General features: G+C 45.0%; 2 protein-coding genes across 2 annotated transcripts in view; one reads left to right on the forward strand and one right to left on the reverse strand.

Annotated features, from left to right (window-relative positions):
- The window catches only part of IFT81 (intraflagellar transport 81), a 120607-nt gene that overhangs the window by 57117 nt on the left and 43544 nt on the right, over positions 1-19946 (reverse strand). The gene's annotated exons all lie outside the window — the stretch shown is intronic.
- Positions 15386-19946, forward strand: part of P2RX7 (purinergic receptor P2X 7) — a 37411-nt gene continuing 32850 nt past the window's right edge. The window contains exon 1 of the mRNA XM_084868037.1: positions 15386-15636. Within this exon, the coding sequence (XP_084724163.1) occupies positions 15518-15636 (119 nt within the window). The 5' untranslated portion in view covers positions 15386-15517. The remainder of the gene's footprint in view (positions 15637-19946) is intronic.

Consider the following 19946-nt stretch of genomic DNA (forward strand, 5'->3'; position numbering starts at 1 on the left):
AGGTTCCTGGAGTCACGTGGAGTTAGGCCTAATTTCATTTCAGCACACTGCCCTCACCCACATCATCTCATTTAATCTTCCCAACAAGGCTGCAAGGACAGTACTGTTTTCTCTCCATTTTACAATGGAGAAAATTGAGGCCTGGAGAGTTCATGGAGGGCTCACAGTCACATAGCTCGCAGCTGGCTGAGTCAAGGTTAAAACACAGTTCTGCCTGATCCCAAAGCCATTTTCACCAAGCTGCTACACTGGTTCAAAACTGGCTCCGGAGAGTCTGGAGGAAGGACCATAACAGGCCATTGAGGCTGGAGGCAAAGTGTTAGCATGCCATCTGGTTTTCTCTTCCTCGAGGGCTTTGCCAAGGAGACTCTTCTCTTAGCTGGTAGGGCTAAAGGTTTGAATTCCAGGCACTCGCCCGGGAATCAAAGAGTGGAAAGATGGAGAGAAAACACTTGGCCAATGATGGGAAAAAGGGTATTTTCGTTTCAGATGCCTTTCAAGTTCGTTTTTCCCAGCTGAGAGTTGGGTATTTATAGAATTCAGGGGGAGTATTCAAGGGTAATCAGCAGTGGAGCTGCTTTGGGGCCATTCAGAAGCTCCAGATCACACAGGAAAAAGTTGAAGGGAAGGGACAAGAAAAGGCCAGGAGCTGCAGGGCACAAAGTGGCCTTCCTGGGCTGATGATGTCAAACCAAGGCCCATGAAAGGGCTATAGATGGAATCATAGAATCAAAACGGATGAAGGGCTCAACAAATTGTGGTGCAAATGTACAGCAGAATGTGATTCTGGCCTAAAAAGGAATGAAGTACAGATACATGTTACCATAGGGATGAACCTTGAAAACATGATGCTGAGTGAAAGAAGCCAGACACAAAAAGCACGTGTTGTATGATTCCATTTACATGAAATATCTAGAAAAGGGAAATGCATAAAGACAAAGTGCAGATCGGTGAGTGCCGGGGGCTAGAGGGAAGACAGAATGTGGAGCAACTGGTTAATCAGTAGAGGGTTTCCTTTTGGGTGATGGAAGTTCTCTGGAAACAGAGTTGGTGGTTGTACAATATTGTGAATGTAACCAAATGCCACTGAATTTTCCCTTTAAAAAGGCTAATTTTAGCCCTAGCTTGTTTGTCTCAATGGATAGAGTGTCGGCCCTTGGACTAAAGAGTCCTGGGTTCGAATCTGAGCAAGAGCACCTACCTCAGTTGCAGGTTCTATCCCTGGCCCTGGTTGGGAGGCAACCAATTGTTGTGTCTCTCTCATGTCAATGTTTCTCTCTGTCTCTCCCTCTCCCTTCTATTCTCTCTAAAAATCAATGGAGCCCAACCCGGATAGAGCGTTGGCCTGTAGACTAAAGGGTTCCGGGTTTGATTTTAAGGGCACATGCCCGAGTTTCAGGCTCGATCCCCAGTAGGGGGCGTGCAGGAGGCAGCTGATCAATGATTCTCTCTCCCTCTCCCTTCCTCTCTGAAATCAATAAAAATATATTTTCTTAAAATAAATAAAAATCAGCCGAAACCGGTTTGGCTCAGTGGATAGAGCGTCAGCCTGCGGACTGAAAGGTCCCGGGTTCGATTCCGGTCGAAGGCATGTACCTTGGTTGCAGGCACATCCCCAGTGGGGGCTGTGCAAGAGGCAGCTGATCAATGATTCTCTCTCATCGATGTTTCTAACTCTCTATCCCTCTCTTTTCCTCTCTGTAAAAAAATCAATAAAATATATACTAAAAATAAATAAAAATCAATGAAAAATATCCTCTGGTGAAGATACACACACACACACACACACACACACACACACACTAATTTTATATTATGTGAATCTCACCTCAATTAAAAAAAAAGGACAATCATTCACCCCAAGTCTTCTAAGCAGTCTTTGCTCTCTGCAGCTGAGGTCCCAGGCGTTGCAGCCTATGGACTAATTTTACTCCAGGCTTCCCTTTTCTCTATACTCCCATCTACTAGCTTCCTTTCTGTTGCTCAGACACTCGAAACCCATCCCAAACTCAAGACCCCTGCACTGCCCCTTCTTTGGTCTGGCTGTTCTCTATCCCATCTTCCCCCTGCTGGTTCATTCTCCTCATTCAGGTCTCAGCTCAAATGTTCCTTCCTTGGGGAGACCTTTCCCAACCCTCTTACTAAAGTAACCCACCTACCAGTCATTCACCATCCCTGAGCTTTTCAGACAGTTAGTTATGGTTGATTAGTAGTTATTGAAATCAGTTTAACGGGTCTTAATGAATATTAAAAAATATATTTTTATTGAGTTCAGAGAAGAAGGGAGTGGGAGGGATAGAGAGAGAAAAAGAGTGAGAGAGAGAGAGAGAGTGAGAAAGAGAAATATCAATGATGAGAAGAGAATCATTGATCAGCTGCCTCCTGCACATCCCTGCTAGGGATCGAGCCCACAACCAGGGCATGTGCCCTGACCAGGAATCATACCAGTGACCTCCTGGTTCATAGGTCTACACTCAACCACTGAGCCACAGTGGCTGCACATTGATGAACATTTTTAAGAAATGAAGAGGAATAGAAAATATACAGAACAAAGGTAAATACTTCTGTGTCAGAAATATATATATTTTTTGTTCCAAATGTATTGGCTTGAAACCCTCCCTCAAATCGGTGGGATAGTTGGGCTCAGCTGGGTAGTTCTGCTTCACGTGGTATCTGCTGGGATCTCCATGGGGCTGAGTTCAGCTGAGAGCTCCTCTGGGGCCAGAACATCCAAATTAGCTCCCTCCTTTCTGGGGCCCAGAAAGGAGGGAGCTAATTTCTCCTGGCTGCCATTTCTCCTTCATGTGAACTCTCTCCTTCAGGTTTCTCATCATCCAGTGCTCTAACCTGAGCCTCTCTACATGGCAGCTAGATGCTGTTAAAAGATCAACTGAACCCTATTTAAAAATTTTAAGAGTTTACTTGAGCAAAAATTGATACAAGTCAGGCAGCACCAAACAGGAAGTGGTTAGGGGCGCCCTCCGCTGGCAGGATTCCTGGGAGAGACTTATACAGAGAAAATGTGGGGACAAAGAAGATAAATTATTTCATTGGCTATAGTTGAAAGCCTAGTTGGCTGTTTGTGATTGGTTGTCCTTAGACTTTTGATTTCATGACCTTGAGACATGTACAGGTGTAGGTTTTGGTTTGCTTAAACTGGAATTCAAACCACATCAAGTCCTTGTTTGATTCAGTGAATAGTACAAGGAGCACAGACATGAAAGCCACCAGGCATCTTAAAGCAGAGGCTCAGAGCAAGCAGTGTCATTTCCATCACATCCTATTGGCCAAAGCAAGTCATGAGTCCCGCTTAGATTCAAGGAAATTAGAAACAGCCTCTACCTCTTGATCAGGGAGTGGCGTGTGCATACCAGGAATGATGGTTGCTAAACTGTTGGCAGATGTCTTTGTAGACAATCTATTACAACTGTTTTGTGAAAGCTTTATTTCAGCCCTAACAGGTTTGGCTCAGTGGATAGAGCATCGGCCTATGGACTCAAGGGTCCCAGGTTCGATTCCAGTCAAGGGCATGTACCAATAGGGGGTGTGCAGGAGGCAGCTGATCAATGTTTCTCTCTCATCGATGTTTCTAATTCTCTCTTCCTCTCCCCTCCTCTCTGTAAAAATCAAGAAAATATATGTTTTTAAAAAGTTTTATTTCAGTTTAATAAACAGGCATTTTAGTTCATTGGGTCACATGATAAACATTTTTTTGCTGTGAGTCACAGTTAAAAGGTTTGAAAAACTCACTTCCACATTACTTTTTAAATTTCTCCCAAAGCACCTAGTACTCTCTGAAGTTAAACGCGTATGTCCCTCATTAGAATACAAGCTTCTGCCGCAGCTGGTTTGGCTCAGTGGAGTCGGCCTGCAGACTCAGGAGACAACCAGTCAATGTGTTTCTCTCACATCAATTCTCTCTATCTTTCTCTCTCTCCCTAAAAATCAATGAAAAAATATCCTCAGGTGAGGATTAAGGAAAAAAAAAAAAAAAAAGGAATACAAGCTTCCTTAAAGTCTGTCTTGTCTTGTTCACTGCTGTATCCCCAGCACTTTATTAAGGGCCTTGCACTTAATAAGTAAATAAACATATGATGTTATTGAATAGATAGTAACAGCTACCATTTATTTGGTCCTGAGCACTTAAATGCATGATCTCACTTAATTTGTTCAACATATATTTGAGCACCTACTATGTGCCAGGCACTATTCTACTATGTGCCAGGCACTATTCTACCTACATGCCAGTGATACAGTGTGTAGGTAGAACAGTGAACAGAACAGACAACAATCCCTGCTCTCATGGAATTCATATTGCACTATGATACTAGAATAGTATGGAGTCCATTTGCTGCTATTTTGACAGATAAGGAAACAGAGAGGTCAGGCAACTTGCCCAAGGTCTCGCAGCTAATAATTTCACCTCGACACCTGGTTCTTCTCTACTCTGCTGCAAATGTTGGATTTTGTCCAGCAATGGGTCTAAGTGATTACAGGTCTCAATTTCTGCAATTGCTTCTCTAAAGGTTCAAACTTGTCTTTCTGGGAATCAGGCACAGGGGAGTGGGAAGAGGTGAGTTCCATGACCTCAGAGTGCCTACACCCCACCCCCCACTCTGTGACGATGGCTCACACCTGGGGTGTTGCGGAGTTGAGCCACAGGTCTCAGTCACCCCCACTGTCTTATCGGCATGTGACATCCCCAAGTGGCTGAGGCCTGCAGGCCTGGCAAAGAATGCAGTCCGAACAAAAATAAACCTGCCACATTCCTTGGCAGCCCCCTGCCCCTTCCCGCTCTCCAGCCATCCATCCTCACAGCGCAGTCTGCCAGGAAAGGCCAAGAGAGGAACAGTGGGGTGGAGGAAGCAGCCTGCTGTCCAACCCTGAGAAAGAGAGGGAGAGGGGAAGAGAGGAAGAGAAAGAGAGAGAGAGAGAGAGAGAGAGAGAGAGAGAGAGAGAGAGATCACCTTATATGGGAACATGTGCAGACAATGTGTGGCAATGGCTTAGAGGGCAGTGGAGGTCAGATACCAGACAGATGGAAGAAATTAAACATGGAACAGAAAGTGTTCCTGGGCCCTGAAAACAGCTCTTGTTTCACAGCGAGTTCGCACAAAGCCTGGCCCGCTTTCCTTTTTTGCCTAAGCTGAGCGAGATGTTGAGTCCTCAACTCTACATGACTTTGAGCCAGGCCCTGGCCTGGCAGAAGTCTCACTCCCCTAAAGTAATTTCTTTAATGAACAAAGGTCCTCTTTGCAAAAAAAGAAAAAGACTGGGCCTATTTCCCACAAGTTTACAGTATCTTCCTAAAGGACATAAATTAGTGGTTAATGAGTAAATACTCCATTTCTCATTCATTCATTCATTCATTCAACAAATATAGAAAACCAATTATACACTGAGCCAGGGGCTGGAAAGATAGTGTTGACTGGTGATGATGATGATGATAGTTACTATTTGTTGATTTGTACTCATTTAATAAATGTTTCAATTAAAAAAATTTACTTAGCACCTCCATGTTCTAGTCATTGGGATATAGAACACTGCTCTAAAACCATCGGGTCCCTCATCTGTAGAGTTTACAAGGAGGGTAGGAAAGTAGAAATGACAGATCTTAAAACAAGTGATTCCACTGGATCTTCACAACAGCCTTTTAAATGAGCTACTGTTATAATCTCCATTTTGGGGGGGACATTTTTTAAAAATATATTTTTATTGATATCAGAGAGGAAGGGAGAGGGATAGAGAGAGATAGAAACATCGATGACAAGAGAATCTTTGATCAGCTGCCTCCTGAACGCCCCCAATTAGGGACTGAGCCAACCTGGGTATATGCCCTTGACCAGGGTTGGGCTCAATCAAACCCAGGACACTTCAGTCCGCAGGCTAATGCTCTATCCACTTAGCCAAACCGGCTAGGGCTGTTACCATCTCCATTTAACACAGTTTCTCAGCCTCAGCACTATGGATGTTTTGGGCTGGATCATTCTTTAGTGTGTGTGTGTGTGTGTGTGTGTGTGTGTGTGTGTGTCTGAGGAGGGTGGGGGCTGCTCTGTGCACTGTAGGATATTTAGCAATATCCTTGGTCTCTACCCACTAGTTGTCAGTAACAACCAAAAAATGTCTCCAGACATCATCAAATGTCCTCTGGGAGATAAACTGCTTCTGGTTGAGAATGACTGATCCAACAGATGAGGAAGTAGAGACTCAGGGCCAGTTAAGAAACTTCCTAAAGGTCATCCACTGGCAAGGAGGACTCACACCCTGGTTGTTCCCATTCAACTTGGCACCTACACAGGGAAAACAAACAAGCATTCCCAGGGCTAAGTGTGACAGATAGACAAGTTGTGTTTGGCTCACAGAGTTCTAAACAGAGTACTAAACTATCATCCCCCGCCACGGGGAGAGGTGGGGACTGTGGCAAACTGTACAGTGCATATACTCTCAGCTCCAGCCAATCTGCCACACAATGTAGTCAGGTTTCCTAAATTTTCAAGGAAACCCAGAAATCCAGACAATCTCATTGGTCCTGGCTAGCTTGATTTAGTCATGTGTCCATTCATGAGCCAATCACTAACCAGAGGGAGGTGCTATTCCGATTGGTCAGACTTGGTCATGTGACCATCTCTAAATAAGGGTTCGGAGCTTCTCCCAAACAGAAGCTGAGAGTTGACAGTGGGGAATAAGTGAGTCCCCAAAGGAAAATTGGGTGTTGGTATCAGAAGGGAGAATAAATGCTGAACCGGCAAAAAAACACACACCAAAAACAGGTACATATTACACCTGGAATCTTCCCTACCATTGACTCCTAACCTTCCAATATGCATCTATCTTCTCACCTCCCCCCACCAGCCCTACTTTTGTGCCTGGGCCATGCCCTTCCTCTCACTGGAAGGCCATCCTTATACCCACTTTCCTCATTCAGATCCAAGTCAAACCCCATTCAACCATTCTGGGCCACAATGAAATTGTCCTGGGAACTCCTAGTAAAGTGAGAATGTGAACCGCACACTCCAGTACTCAGCTCCATAGCTATCAGATGAACCAATAAATAAGGAGATAATTTGCATGACTTGCAATAATTAGAAAACGGGGCTAAGATTAGAAGGAACTAGACATGTTAATGGTAGCTGTCTCTGAGTGGTGGGCTATGGGCAATTCTGGCTTTTCTTCTTTATAGCTGTCAGCACTTTCCACAATAAAAAAAAAAAAAACAAGTCCTAAGAGTAAACAGGAAGTAATGCAAGTCTGGTTTAAACAGACTATAAGCAAGGGGAGGACAAGGACCAAGAGTTGAATCTGCTTTGTCCCCTAACTCGCAGCAGCAGGCACACACGTGTAAGAGCTAGTTAGAGCTGGATTAACAGCCTCAGGGCGTGTAACAGAGACTGTTCACTCCCTTCTCCAAGCCAGTCCTCCTTTCCTTCTTCAGACTCCAAACTCAAATTCCAAGTGCTGTCCTCCAGCTCCCTCCGCATTGCCTTGTGCCTCATCAGAGCAGACCCCAACTCCAACCCCTACACCAGAGGATCGATCTATTGGCACTGTTGACTTTTGAGCAGGACAATTTTGCTGATGTTGAGTTGCTGCACGAGTCACCTTGAAGTTTACATGGATGAAGTGAAACATTCCTTAATGTTTAGGTGCTTAAGCTAATTTGAATTGGCCTTTCTGTTAACCAACCCAGGTTCTGTTAAAGACATTGCACACACAGACACATACAAGGATCATCAAAAACAGTGATTTTCTGGGTGGTTGGAGATGGCTATCAGGATCTGGAGTTAAGGACAGGTGTATATATTTTTATTTTAGAGAGGAAGGGAGAGGGAGAGTTAGAGAAAGAAACATCAATGATGAGAGAGAATCATTAATCGGCTGTCTCCTGCACGTCCCCTACTGGGGATCGAGCTCACAACCCAGGCATGTGCCCTTACTGGAATTTAACCCAGGGCCCTTCAGTCCATAGGCCAAAGCTCCACCCACTGAGCCAAACTGGCTAGGACCAGACATATCATTTGATACTGAAGCAGAGAAGTGGGCTTGGTTCCTTTTGCAAAACAAGGAGCAGTATTTGCTCTAGAACCCACTTCATCCCGTCACATCAAAACTGCTGCAATAGCCGGGACCGGTTTGGCTCAGTGGATAGAGCGTCGGCCTGTGGACTGAAAGGTCCCAGGTTTGATTCTAGTCAAGGGCATGTACCTTGGTTGCAGGCACATCCCCAGTAGGAGGTGTGCAAGAGGCAGCTGATCTGTGATTCTCTCTCATCAATGTTTCTAACTCTCTATCCCTCTCTCTTCCTCTCTGTAAAAAATCAATAAAATATATATATTTTTAAAAACTGCTGTAATACACCAAGTTCTTTAGTTTTTAAGCTATTTCTGGGAGCCTCTAAGATGAAGCTGATTAAGAAAATAATAAGCCAAATGGCATAACCTCTAGAAGCCTCAGCTGATAGGACAGAATAAGAATTTTCTGATATTGAGGGTCAGAAAGTACTTCATGAGTCATAAAGTGTGTAATTGGTTATCGATACTAAGCAGCCCAGACATTCAGCATTACTCTCCTAGCATCCAAATGTCTAAATTGCCAGTGGATTGTTTGCATGTGTCCTTGTTGTTTCTCATATTTCTGAGGCTCTGCTTCCTCATCTGCATACTGTGACAAGACCCCTTCTGACTGTGCACTGAATATAAAATAAGGACTTTTGAAAAGGAGAGACATATGCCACTAATATTATTTCACTATAATTCTCTTGTCCAGGAAAAAGCAAACCAAACAGAACTTTGAGGCAGACTTCAGAGCGATGTTGGTGCATCACTGCCCTCTGCTGGTCAGTGGCGGTACCACAAATGGTTTCAGAGAGGAGAGGTTTTGGGGAGAGGAACCCCTGGGACACTGAGGCACAGAGAGAGGAAGGGACTTGGCTGAGGGCACCAGGCTAGCTAGCCGTGGACAGAGAAGAGTCTCAGATTTGAGACTCCTGATCTTAGCTCCGTTTACAGGGAGAAAAATGAGGCTGGAAACTCACACATTATGGTTTCACTCTGCTGGCCCCTCAGGAGCTTTTCTAGAGTCTTATTAGGATTTCTCTCTTTTGTTCCCCCTCACCATCCAAACTGCTTGGACATCCAATCATTCTCTTCATATCAGGATAGCAGAGTTCTGTTGTTTGATGAGTGATTTATGAAAATGAGCTCAGATCCTTACAACTGCTTTGTAAGGTTGGACCAGGACCTAAAGATCAGAGTGGTTATGACACTATCCTAAGGCCCAACAGCGGGTAAGTACCAGAGTGGGATCTAAACTGTAGCCTGAGACCCCAAACCCACATTCTAACTGCCACCAAAAAAATCATAGCATTTTTGTATTGAAAAATTTGGAATGCCCAAAATGATAGCATTTGCTGGCAGACATATGATGAAGCAATTAGAGAGGAAAGCTTTTTGAGCACCTCTCTTATTCACACATATATGATCTTGAATACTGTCCACAACATTGAGGCACAAATAAGGAAACTGAGTTCAAAGAGATTAAACTATGTGCCCAAAGGCACTTGGTGAAAGCTGGCATTCAGACTATAACCTCCTATTGGTGTTAGTATATAAATAAATTATGTCTTCAGAACATAAATAGGACCAAGTATGTAGGAGCCTAGAACACAGGCCCCCCTGCCACAGCACCCCTTCGACTCTCCTGTAAACCCTTTCCTCCCGGAGGCCTCAGGATTCCAAGTCCTCTTGATCTGGGTTTGAACCCCACATTTCTGAGCACTGCTATGATTATACCCTGGCTGGGTATATTATTTCATTTAATTCTTGTGGGAACACTGTGAGGAAGATAGCATTATCATCCCCATTTCATAGATGAGCAAATTGTAACTCTGAGAAGTTAAATATCTTGCTCAAGGGCATGGGCAAGCCGAGGGGTGGATAATTTGCTGGCACTCTACATGATATTGTCTTCAGCCCTTATTCTTCCCCGTTTGCAGACAGGAAACAGCGTTACAGGGAAGTGAAAGTAACTTGTCTCCTGGCCTTTGCATTCACTGTTCTCTCTGCAATGCTCTTCCCAGACATCCTGGCAACTCCCTCCCTCACCTTCTTATGGTCTTTACTTAAAAGGTCTATATATCTGACTTGTCTGTTATTCGTCCTGTTTCTTTAGAATATGAGTTCCAGGAAGGAAAGCATTTTGGTCTCTTTTGTTAACTCACATATCCCCAGAGTTCCTGGCACACAGTAAATAGTTGTTAAATAAACGGATTAGGCCTGACTGGCATGGCTCAGCGGTGGAGTGTTGACTTATGAATCAGGAGATCATGACTTGATTCCCGGTCAGGGCACATGCTGGATTTGCAGGCTCTATCGGGGGCATGCAGGAGGCAGCTAATCAATGATTTTCTCTCATCATTGATGTCTCTCTCTCTCTCTCTCTCTCTCTCTCTCTCTCTCTCTCTCTCTCTCTCTCTCTCTCTCTCTCTCTCTCTCTCTCTCCCCGCCCTTCTTCTCTGAAAACAATATAAATTATATGAAAAAATAAATTAATCAGGAAGTCTATGATAATAAAGCAGAGTCCTGCCCCAGGGAAGGGTGCTTTAGGGAGAAGGAGGAACACATGAGTAGTTTTGCCTACAGTTTCAGGAACGAATATAGAAGACAATAATATACACAGATAATGCCAACAATTACACATTCCCAAACTATTTGAACCACTTGGCAAGGCCTGGTGGGCCCCTGGGTGTGGAGATGGGAGGAGAGTCCTGCAGGCGGGAAGGCCTGGGCCTCTGTCATAATCTCAGTCACTAGGCTGCTGCAACAACACCTCCATGGCTTTTCAGTCTCAACACCACCCTGGCATTCCTGTTTTCCCTGTTGGCTCTCTTCTCCTGATCACCACAGCAACTGTTTTGAATCTTCTTCACACTCATCAAACCTCCCTCTGCCTTTCCTTTCTGTCTTCAGGCACTTCTGCCTTCTGTTTGGCACAGAGAATAGATGCCACCTGACTGAGCCCGACCTATCCTTCCTCCCTTTCCTGCAACTACACTCACCTTTCCCTCTCTCCCACATATCTTATCAGCACACAGTCTGTAGAATTGTCTACACTGGCGGGAATGTTCTCCATCTTCACTATCTATTATGGGATCCATTAGCCACACCTGGATATTGAGCTTTTGAAATAGGATGTGACTGCAGAACTGAAGTTTAAATTTTATTTAATTTTAAATAAATTATTTTTATAGTTTTAAATATATTTGTATTGATTTCAGAGAGGAAGAAAGAGATAGAAACATCAATGATGAGAATCATTGATCGGCCGCCTCCTGCACACCTCCCGGCTCGATCCCCAGAGTGGGGTGTGCGGGAGGCGGCCGATCAATGATTCTCTCTCATCATTGGTGTTTCTGTCTCCGACTGGGAATCTAAGTGTGACTTTCTGGTTCATAGGTTAACACTCAACCACTGAGCCACACTGGCTGGGCTAACTTTAAATAATTTAAATAGCCACATGTGGAGAGTGGTCATCCCATTAGACAGCACTGGTTTGGTGTAACTCAAAGAAAAGCGTTTTTGGATAGCAGGGCGCTGGGCATTCTCCTAACTCGGTGACATTCCAAAGCAGCAGACACATTTATTGTAAGGCTTCTGGGTTAGGTGATGAGAAAGAAGAAAGAGAGGGTGAGCAAGACAGGTTCCTGAGGAAGTGCCATGGAGAAATATAGAGGAAGAGACCTCATTTTGACAGGCTTTTAAAAGTAGCTCCAGTTCCCAAGAAAGAAAGAAACCACCGTGAATCTTGGCTGAAACACTGTCCCTCCTGAAGGAGAGTCAGTCTGGCATCACTGTATCATCGCTGCAATCCAAGCTGGTACTGACACCTACAGTTTTCATGGGAGGAAGAACCAAACGCCAGCCAGGCGAGAGTATGGTATTGTCAACAAAGAGCATCCAGCTATCTTTGTTCCCATTTTTCACTAAAATGCAAAATGGGTGCCACACGAATAGAACGATGACTTAAACGTCCCTTTTTGTGTAGCTGATTCTGCCTACATATTTGATGATTCCATTTCAGTTACACTTTTTTTTTTTTAAGGGATGGGGAGAGGCAGAGAGAGAAAGAAGCATCAATGTAAGCAAAACACATGACCGGTTGCCTCCCACACACACCCCGACTGGGGTTGGGGATCGATCCTGCAACTGAAGTACATGCCCTTGGCCGGAATCAAACCCAGGACCCTTTAGTCCATGGGCCAATGCTCTATCCACTGAGCAAATCCGACTAGGGGGTTACACATCTTTTAAAACATGAAAAGTTAGAATACCACACCCTCTCCCTCTGCTGACCTACTCTAAATGGCTAGCCCTTTTGAATAATTCCTTTCTCCCCCGATTTTAAATGTTTTTATCACATGCTGAGTCCCACTTGTCTTTGTGTTTAATGCTCAACTCTATCCAGTTCCGCTCATTTATAGTCCGCTCACTAACGACCTTTAATCACACAGCTTTATAATCGCTCTTAGTATCTCCTTGGCCGCTGGCTTATTTGTGAATCACTGGCTTTTGTGCTGGTTTCCTCTCCTTCCTGGATGCCTCTGCATAGTCTCCTCGGTGTTGGCGTCCTTCGTGGATCTGCCCTCAGCCTTGCTCCACGCCACTATACCCGCTCCCTGGGCAGACCTCACACATCCACTCTTGCCCCTTCTCTCCATTTTCCAAGGTGCAACTGGAGTGACTTCACTAAAGTGAAAATGAAATCATGCTGTGCTTCTGCTTATAAACCTGCTTGTTGCTCTCCGGACAAAGTCTAGACTCACGATCACAGCACAGGGGGCTGAAATATACGGGGTTTCCTCAAAGCACACCGAGACAAGAATGCTGGCGAGTAGTTCCACTGGGAGGTTGAGGGCTGGGAAGGGGATTTAGAAAATGGGAAGGCAGTCAATACAGGAAGCATTCAAAAGCAGGTCTGTAACAAGAAACGCACACACACACACACACACACCCCTCTTCATCCAAGCCCTCACATTGCCCCATTCCATTCATGACCTCATTTTCTACTTCACACACAAAAAAAACAATACAGCCGAAACCAGTTTGGCTCAGTGGATAGAGCGTCGGCCTTTGGACTGAAAGGCCCCAGGTTCAATTCCAGTCAAGGGCATGTACCTTGGTTGCGGGGACATCCCCAGTTGGGGGTGTGCAAGAGGCAGCTGATTGATGATTCTCTCTCATCAATGATTCTGACTCTCTATCCCTCTCTCTTCCTCTCTGTGAAAAATCAATAAAATATATTTAAAAACAAACAAACAAAAAAACACAAAAATACAGACGACCAATCTTGATGTTCCTTTTTGAACATCTTTGAGAGTTTGTTGTTGTTGTTGCTGTTGTTAAGCCTCACCTGAGGATATTTTTATTGATTTTTAGAGAGAGTGGAGGGAGGGGAAGAAACAGAGAAAAATATCAATGTCAGAGAGACACATCGATAGGTTGCCTCCCAATGTGCCTTCATCAGAATCAAACCTGTAACCCTTCATTCCACAGTCTGACACTGAGAAAACTGGCTAGGGCTATTTCGACATCTTTGAATGGCTTAAATGTTTCCATCTTAACTACCCCTCCCCCTCAATCTTTCCTTGACTCTATGTCCCCCATCAAAAACCACCCTGAGCCCTAGCTGGTTTGGCTCAGTGGATAGAGCATCAGCCTACAGACTGAAGGGTCCTGGGTTTGATTCCAGTCAAGGGCACATGCCTGGATTGTGGGTTCAATCCCCAGGAAGGGGTTGCACAGGAGGCAGCCAGTCAATGATTTTCTCTCATCATTGATGTTTCTATCTCTCCCTCTCCCTCTCTCTTCCTCTCTGAAATCATTAAAAAAACTACCCTGACCTCTCTTCCCTTGTGGCTAAGCTGACAGGAAAAGCAGTCCTCATCTGCTCTTCCAAGGCCCTCTCATCAGTCCTTCCCGGCACAATGTGGGGGGAGGGTGTTCCATTGAGAAGATGTGATTTGAAGTGTCTTTGGGCATTTAGGTCTGGCGATTCCGCACAGGTGAGAATCTCAGAAAGGTTTGATCTGGATACAGAAATGCTTAAAGATCTATCAGTAATTTTTAAAAGTAGTGTCTGTTAGGTGTGATCAAATAATTGAATCGATACTCCTTCCCCTGGGAACTGACCTTTAGGCCACTTCACAATGGATATTCCACTTGCTTAGACCACATTCCACCTGCTAAGACCTTTATCTTTCTCCTCTGGAGTTTCCCAGAATCCCGACCTACACAGATAATCTCCGCCCAAAAAAAGCCTGCTTGGAGTTCTTCAAAAACCTCTGACTCCCAGTCTTCGGGTGCTGGCTCCATTTGGGGCTCAGCCCACCTGGGTTTCCAGATGACCTTTACCCCTTTGGCATCATGCATTCCTCCTTCGGCGACCCTAACTGTGCCTGCATATGGAAGAGAGAACTTCAAAGAAGTGGCCTTAGTGTACACTCAGCTCAGAGCTTCACATTAAGGATTCTTGGACCATTGGAAATCTTAGCTTTATTGCTTCTGAGGAAACAGGGCCCTGGGTCCACTTTAAAACCCAGATTTGAAGTTGACCGTTTTATACAAAACCTGCTTAGCTTTGAGCCTGCCAAAATTTGCTTTTGTTTGAAATGTAAACTAAACTCCACCAGAAACCTACAAAAACTCTGTCCCTTTGCTTGGGGACACCCCACGGCTCCTCTGGCATGTGTCCACCCTCACTGAGGGTCAAATCCTAGCTTTGTTGGATGGCAAGTTTGTTCCTGGGAGTCTTAGGCTGCTGGGCCCAAGTCCTGGGTGGACTCCCAGGGCACAGAGCAGGACAGAGAGAGGATCCAGACAGAGGGTCATGCAGGAAATATTCAGCATAGAAATAAAGTCCACCCCCCTCTCCACTACCCAGCAAATCTGATTCCCCACTATCTACAGACAGGAGTGTTGTGGGGTGAGGGTGGAAGGGGAGGCGGAGACCATCGTTCACCCAGTGTTCATACACATCGGGGCTGAATAAAGGGCTGCAGAAAATGAATCAGCCAGTCTCTGAGAGGCTCTTGAGGCCATGGAAAGATCTAGGCCCTTTACTAAGGCACAATGGAAGCACTGGGTCTCCTGACATTTGAAGGGCTGCCCCTTTCCCCAAAATGAAATGATTCAAAAAAAGTGAAAGGAGCAGGGGGAAGGGCAGAATTCTAAAAATAAAATAAAATAAGCCCGCTCTTCCTTTGAACACCATCATTGTGTCAGCATGTGAGGGAGGCCAGCGGGGGCGGGGTCAGCTGCCAGGCAGGCCTATAGGACTTGACTTCCCTTGTTTATCCCCCAGCCAAGGCTGGAAATCGGCCAGGGTCCGCCCCCATTCTGTCATCATTGGAAGAGCTCAATCTTAAAGGCTCCAGTTTAAATTCAGGGTGTTTCACTTTCTCTTCCTGGTGGGCCTGCTGTGGCCCTTCTGGAGCCAGCCCCAGGACGAGAGCGAGCCTCTCACCATGCCAGCCTGCTGCGATGAGATGTTCCTGTATGAGACCAACAAAGTCACCCGGATCCAGAGCGGGAGCTATGGCACCATTAAGTGGTTCTTCCACATGATGGTCTTTTCCTATGTTAGGTAAGTGGGGTGTGGAGGTGACCCCAGATCTCTGCAGTGATTGCAGACACAGGAAATCCCAAAGTGCAGCTTCTGGTGCACATCTTCAAGTCCACATGGTTTTAAGACATGAGATGTGTGTCTTACAGCAAGCTGGCAGAGGAGTGTGTTTGTGATTGGGGGGAGGAGCGGGAAGAAGGGAGGGAGAAGCGGTGGCCAGCAAGCAGCAGGCAGGAGGAAGCTGTGCCAGTTTGCTACAGAAAGCAGCTTGGGAGGCAAGTGTGACACTCTGGGTTCTATCCCAGGCCTGCCAGGGCGAAATGGGTAGGGCATGCCTGGGAAAGGTGGGAAAACACAGGGCAACACCCTTGATTTCCAGGGAGAAGGCCATGAATCTGGTGTGTGTGTGTGTGTGTGTGTGTGTGTGTGTGTTCAAGTATTGATGTTGCTGGTAGCTGTCTGAGTCGTCATTGCTTAGGGGCAGAAACAGGACCAGACTTGTAAATATCACTTTAGATCTCCTCCATGGTTAGGAAGGCTCCCCATGCTCCCCCCCCCCCCCGCCCCCGCTTTTACAGCTTATTGAGATATAATTTGTACACTATACAATTCCCCCGTTTAAAGTGTACAATTTCGTAGTTTTTATCATATTCACAGAGTTGTGAGATCATCACCACAACCTTAGGATATTTATATCACCTCAAGAGGAAATCCTACCTCCCTTAGTCATATTCCCGTTTCCCCACAGCTTCGGGCACCCACTGATCTGTTCTCTGTCTCTATGGATTTGCCCATTCTGAACATTTCATATAAATGGAATCACACAGCACGTGGTCTTTTGTGTCTGGCTTCTCTCACTCAGCATCATGTTTTCAAGGTTCGTCCACATCGGAGCACATGTCAGTACTTCATTCTTTTCTTTTCTTTCTTTCTTTTTTTTTTTTTTTAAATATATTTTATTGTTTTTTTTACAGAGAAGAAGGGAGAGAGATAGAGAGCTAGAAACGTCGATGAGAGAGAAACATCAACCAGCTGCCTCCTGCACACCCCCCACCGGGGATGTGCCAGCAACCAATGTACATGCCCTTGACCGGAATCGAACCTGGGACTTTTCAGTCCACAGACCGACGCTCCACCACTGAGCCAAACCGGTTCGACTCATTCTTTTCTATGGCTGCATAATATTCCACTGTATGGATGGACCACTTTGTAGTGGGCATTTGGGTTGTTTCCCAATTTGGGGCTATTACGGATCATGCGGTTGTCCAGTTGGTGTGGCTCAGTGATTGAGTATCAACCCATGAACCAAGAGGTCACTGGATGGATTCCCAGTCAGGGCACATGCCTAGGTTGTGGGTTCGATCCCCACTAGGGGGCGGGCAGGAGGCAGCCAATTGATGTTTCTCATAGATGTTTCTCTCTATCCCTCTTCCTTCCTTTCTTTCTAAAATCAATAAAAACATATATATTTTTTTTAAATCATGCTGTTATGAACATTTGTGTACAGGTTTTTGCAAGAACATATTTTTGCATGAACAGTTTTCTTGGGTATGTAACTATGAATGAAATTGGTGGATCACTTGGTAACTCTTTCAACCTTTTGTGGAACCTCCCAACTGTTTTTCACAGCAGCTGCACCATTTCACATGCCCACCATCAACATTTGTCCCAATTTCTCCACATCCTCACCTGACACTTGTTATTATCTGTCTTTTTGGTTGCGGGCATCCTAATGGGATATAAAGTGATGTGGTTTTGGTTCACATTTTCCTAATGGGTAATGTCCCCTTGCTCTTTGTGATGATGATGAAGAAGATGACGATGATGATGATGACAACTCACGTCTGTACAAGGAGACAGTGTTGTTTACCACCCAAGGGTTAGAGTCATTCAACCTCTCTGAGCCTCACATTCTGCCTCGGTTCACAGAGTGGTTGTGATAATTAAGTAGAAAAGGCATGCAAGCCGTTCTCAATGCCTGGCGTGGGGTAGGAGCTCCCCAAATGTCAGTTCTTTTTCAAAATAATCTTTTTAAATCCAATGGGTGCCTTCAGAATGCAGTACACCCTCTCCTCTGACTGTCAAAGTAACCATGCCCACACTTGGGGTTTGAGATCTGAAAAGGTGGATTTAAAAATCCTTTACCTCTTTGCGTTTCCTTTTCTGTAAAATGGGGATGATGGTTGTTGTGAGAATTAAATGAGTTAATAAATGCAGAGCTGCTAGAAAAATACCTGGCATATGGCAAGCCCTTACTAAGTGTGATTCTTCTTATTAATACTATTAGGATAATCATTATTGAATTCATGTGTTTACTATGCAACAAACAATGAATGATAAGCCCATATGCTAGAATTCTAAAATAAGACATTACTTAGAAAGATATCATAGGGCTGATGATAAAAAACATAGTAAAATCCTACAAAGATCATATTTCACCATTCCATGTAACAGATAATGTAACTTTCTGGTATGCTTGGGTCCAGCACGCAGTTTCTTAAAAACAGATCATTGTACATCTGAGAAAGATTATTATGAGAACACCTTACAATGATAACTATTTTTTCTTTCATATGGTGGACTCTTATTTTACATGCATTTAATTCCCCTAATTTCAGTTACACACGTTCCACTAGAGCATGGAGGGAGGGCACAATTAAAACAGTGCAATGATTCGGTGACTGGTGCCCGGAGTAAGGGGGAGATGGATACTTGAGTTGGGGTTCCCTCAGTCAGTCTCTGCTTCCACGTGCTTCTCATAGAGTGAGCATTTTGCTGTCCTACCTGTGGATCTAAATAAACATTTTCCACTCAACATGCCCCTGCAACGAGCCACCTCCTTCACACTCGCCTTCCTTTCACTTCCCGCAAAACTGGAAAAACAGCAACTCGTTCCAGGGCAGCAAGAGGACAGCCTGCGGCTATGCATTGTGAGCCATGCATGGGCCTAGCAAATAATTATTTAATGAGACACAATTTTAACCTTAAGTCCCGACTTAAGATAACCCCACATGAAATGCTTCCCCATTGTTTATATTTTAAAATATAAAATTGAAGGAAAAAATGCTGCCAGCTTTGCTTTTCCCCTCTGTGTTAATGGAAGACTTAACATCTCTCTGAATGGTGTTCCATAGAACACTGCGTGGGCAATGCTGCCTTCTGAGGCAGCTAGTTGATGTAACTGCAAGTTGGCCATCTGTGAAATAGGTAGACTCATGGTGCCCTGGGGTTGAGGGATGTTGTATGCATCAAATAGGACTGGTGTGGACCCCTGATGGAAGTCCAGACAGACTCAGGTAAAATTTGGGATATGCAGCAGCAGGAGGTGGTTCTGGCCATAGGGTTCTGGGTTCGGTGGTTGTACATACTAGGGCCAAAAGGCAAAGGGCCAGGATAACAAAGTAAGACAGAGCATCAGTTATTGAAACTGGAGTATAAGGCAGGGGCTACAATACTGGAAATAAGACTAGAGGCTGAGTCTGGCTGGGATAGCTCAGTGGTTGAGCATCAACCTATGAACTAGATTCCTGGGTCAGGGCACATGCCTGGGTTGCAGGCTCCATCCCCAATGGGAGGCAGCCAATCAATGATTCTCTCTCATCATTGATGTTTCTCCCTTTCTCTATGAAATTCAAAAAAAAAAAAAAAAGGAAAGAAAAGAAGAAGAAGAAGAAGAAGAAGAAGAAGAAGCAGCAGCAGCAGCAGCAGCTGATCAGCTTCTCATAGTCCCTCACAACCAAGTTCAGGTCTGGAGTCAAAGGCAGGGCGTGCAGCTGCAGGCAGGGTCACGTGGCTCCAGCTCCCAGGGTTGCAGCAGTATGTGGACAGGATGTTGAGTAGGTCTGTGCTAGTCATATTGTTTGGATGTCGGACAGCAACCTACCTCAATTAACCAGCAAGCCACTATCAAGTAACTGGGCAGCGGAAGAGATGGGACTGTCCTCTGACATGGATGGTCATAAAAGTTCGAACTATGTTATCAGGGCGGGTTCTCTCTATATATCTTGGATATACTAGGATTTTTGTTATCTTCTTGAATAGGCTATCTATGTAGGAAGGTGGCACACCTCACATCCTCCCCTTATAGCAACAAGAGGAGCAAACAGTTTTTTGTTTTGTTTTGTTTTTTATAAATATATTTTATTGATTTTTTACAGAGAGGAAGAGAGAGAGCAGAGAGCTAGAAACATCGATGAGAGAGAGTCATCAATCAGCTGTCTCTTGCACACCCCCCACTGGGGATATGACCGCAACCAAGGTACATGCCCTTGACCAGAATCCAACCCGGGACCTTTCAGTCCCCAAGCCGACACTCCATCCATTGAGCCAAA

This window comes from Pipistrellus hanaki (assembly GCF_964339955.1).
Source record: "Pipistrellus hanaki genome assembly, chromosome: 19".
NCBI classification, from domain to species: domain Eukaryota; kingdom Metazoa; phylum Chordata; class Mammalia; order Chiroptera; family Vespertilionidae; genus Pipistrellus; species Pipistrellus hanaki.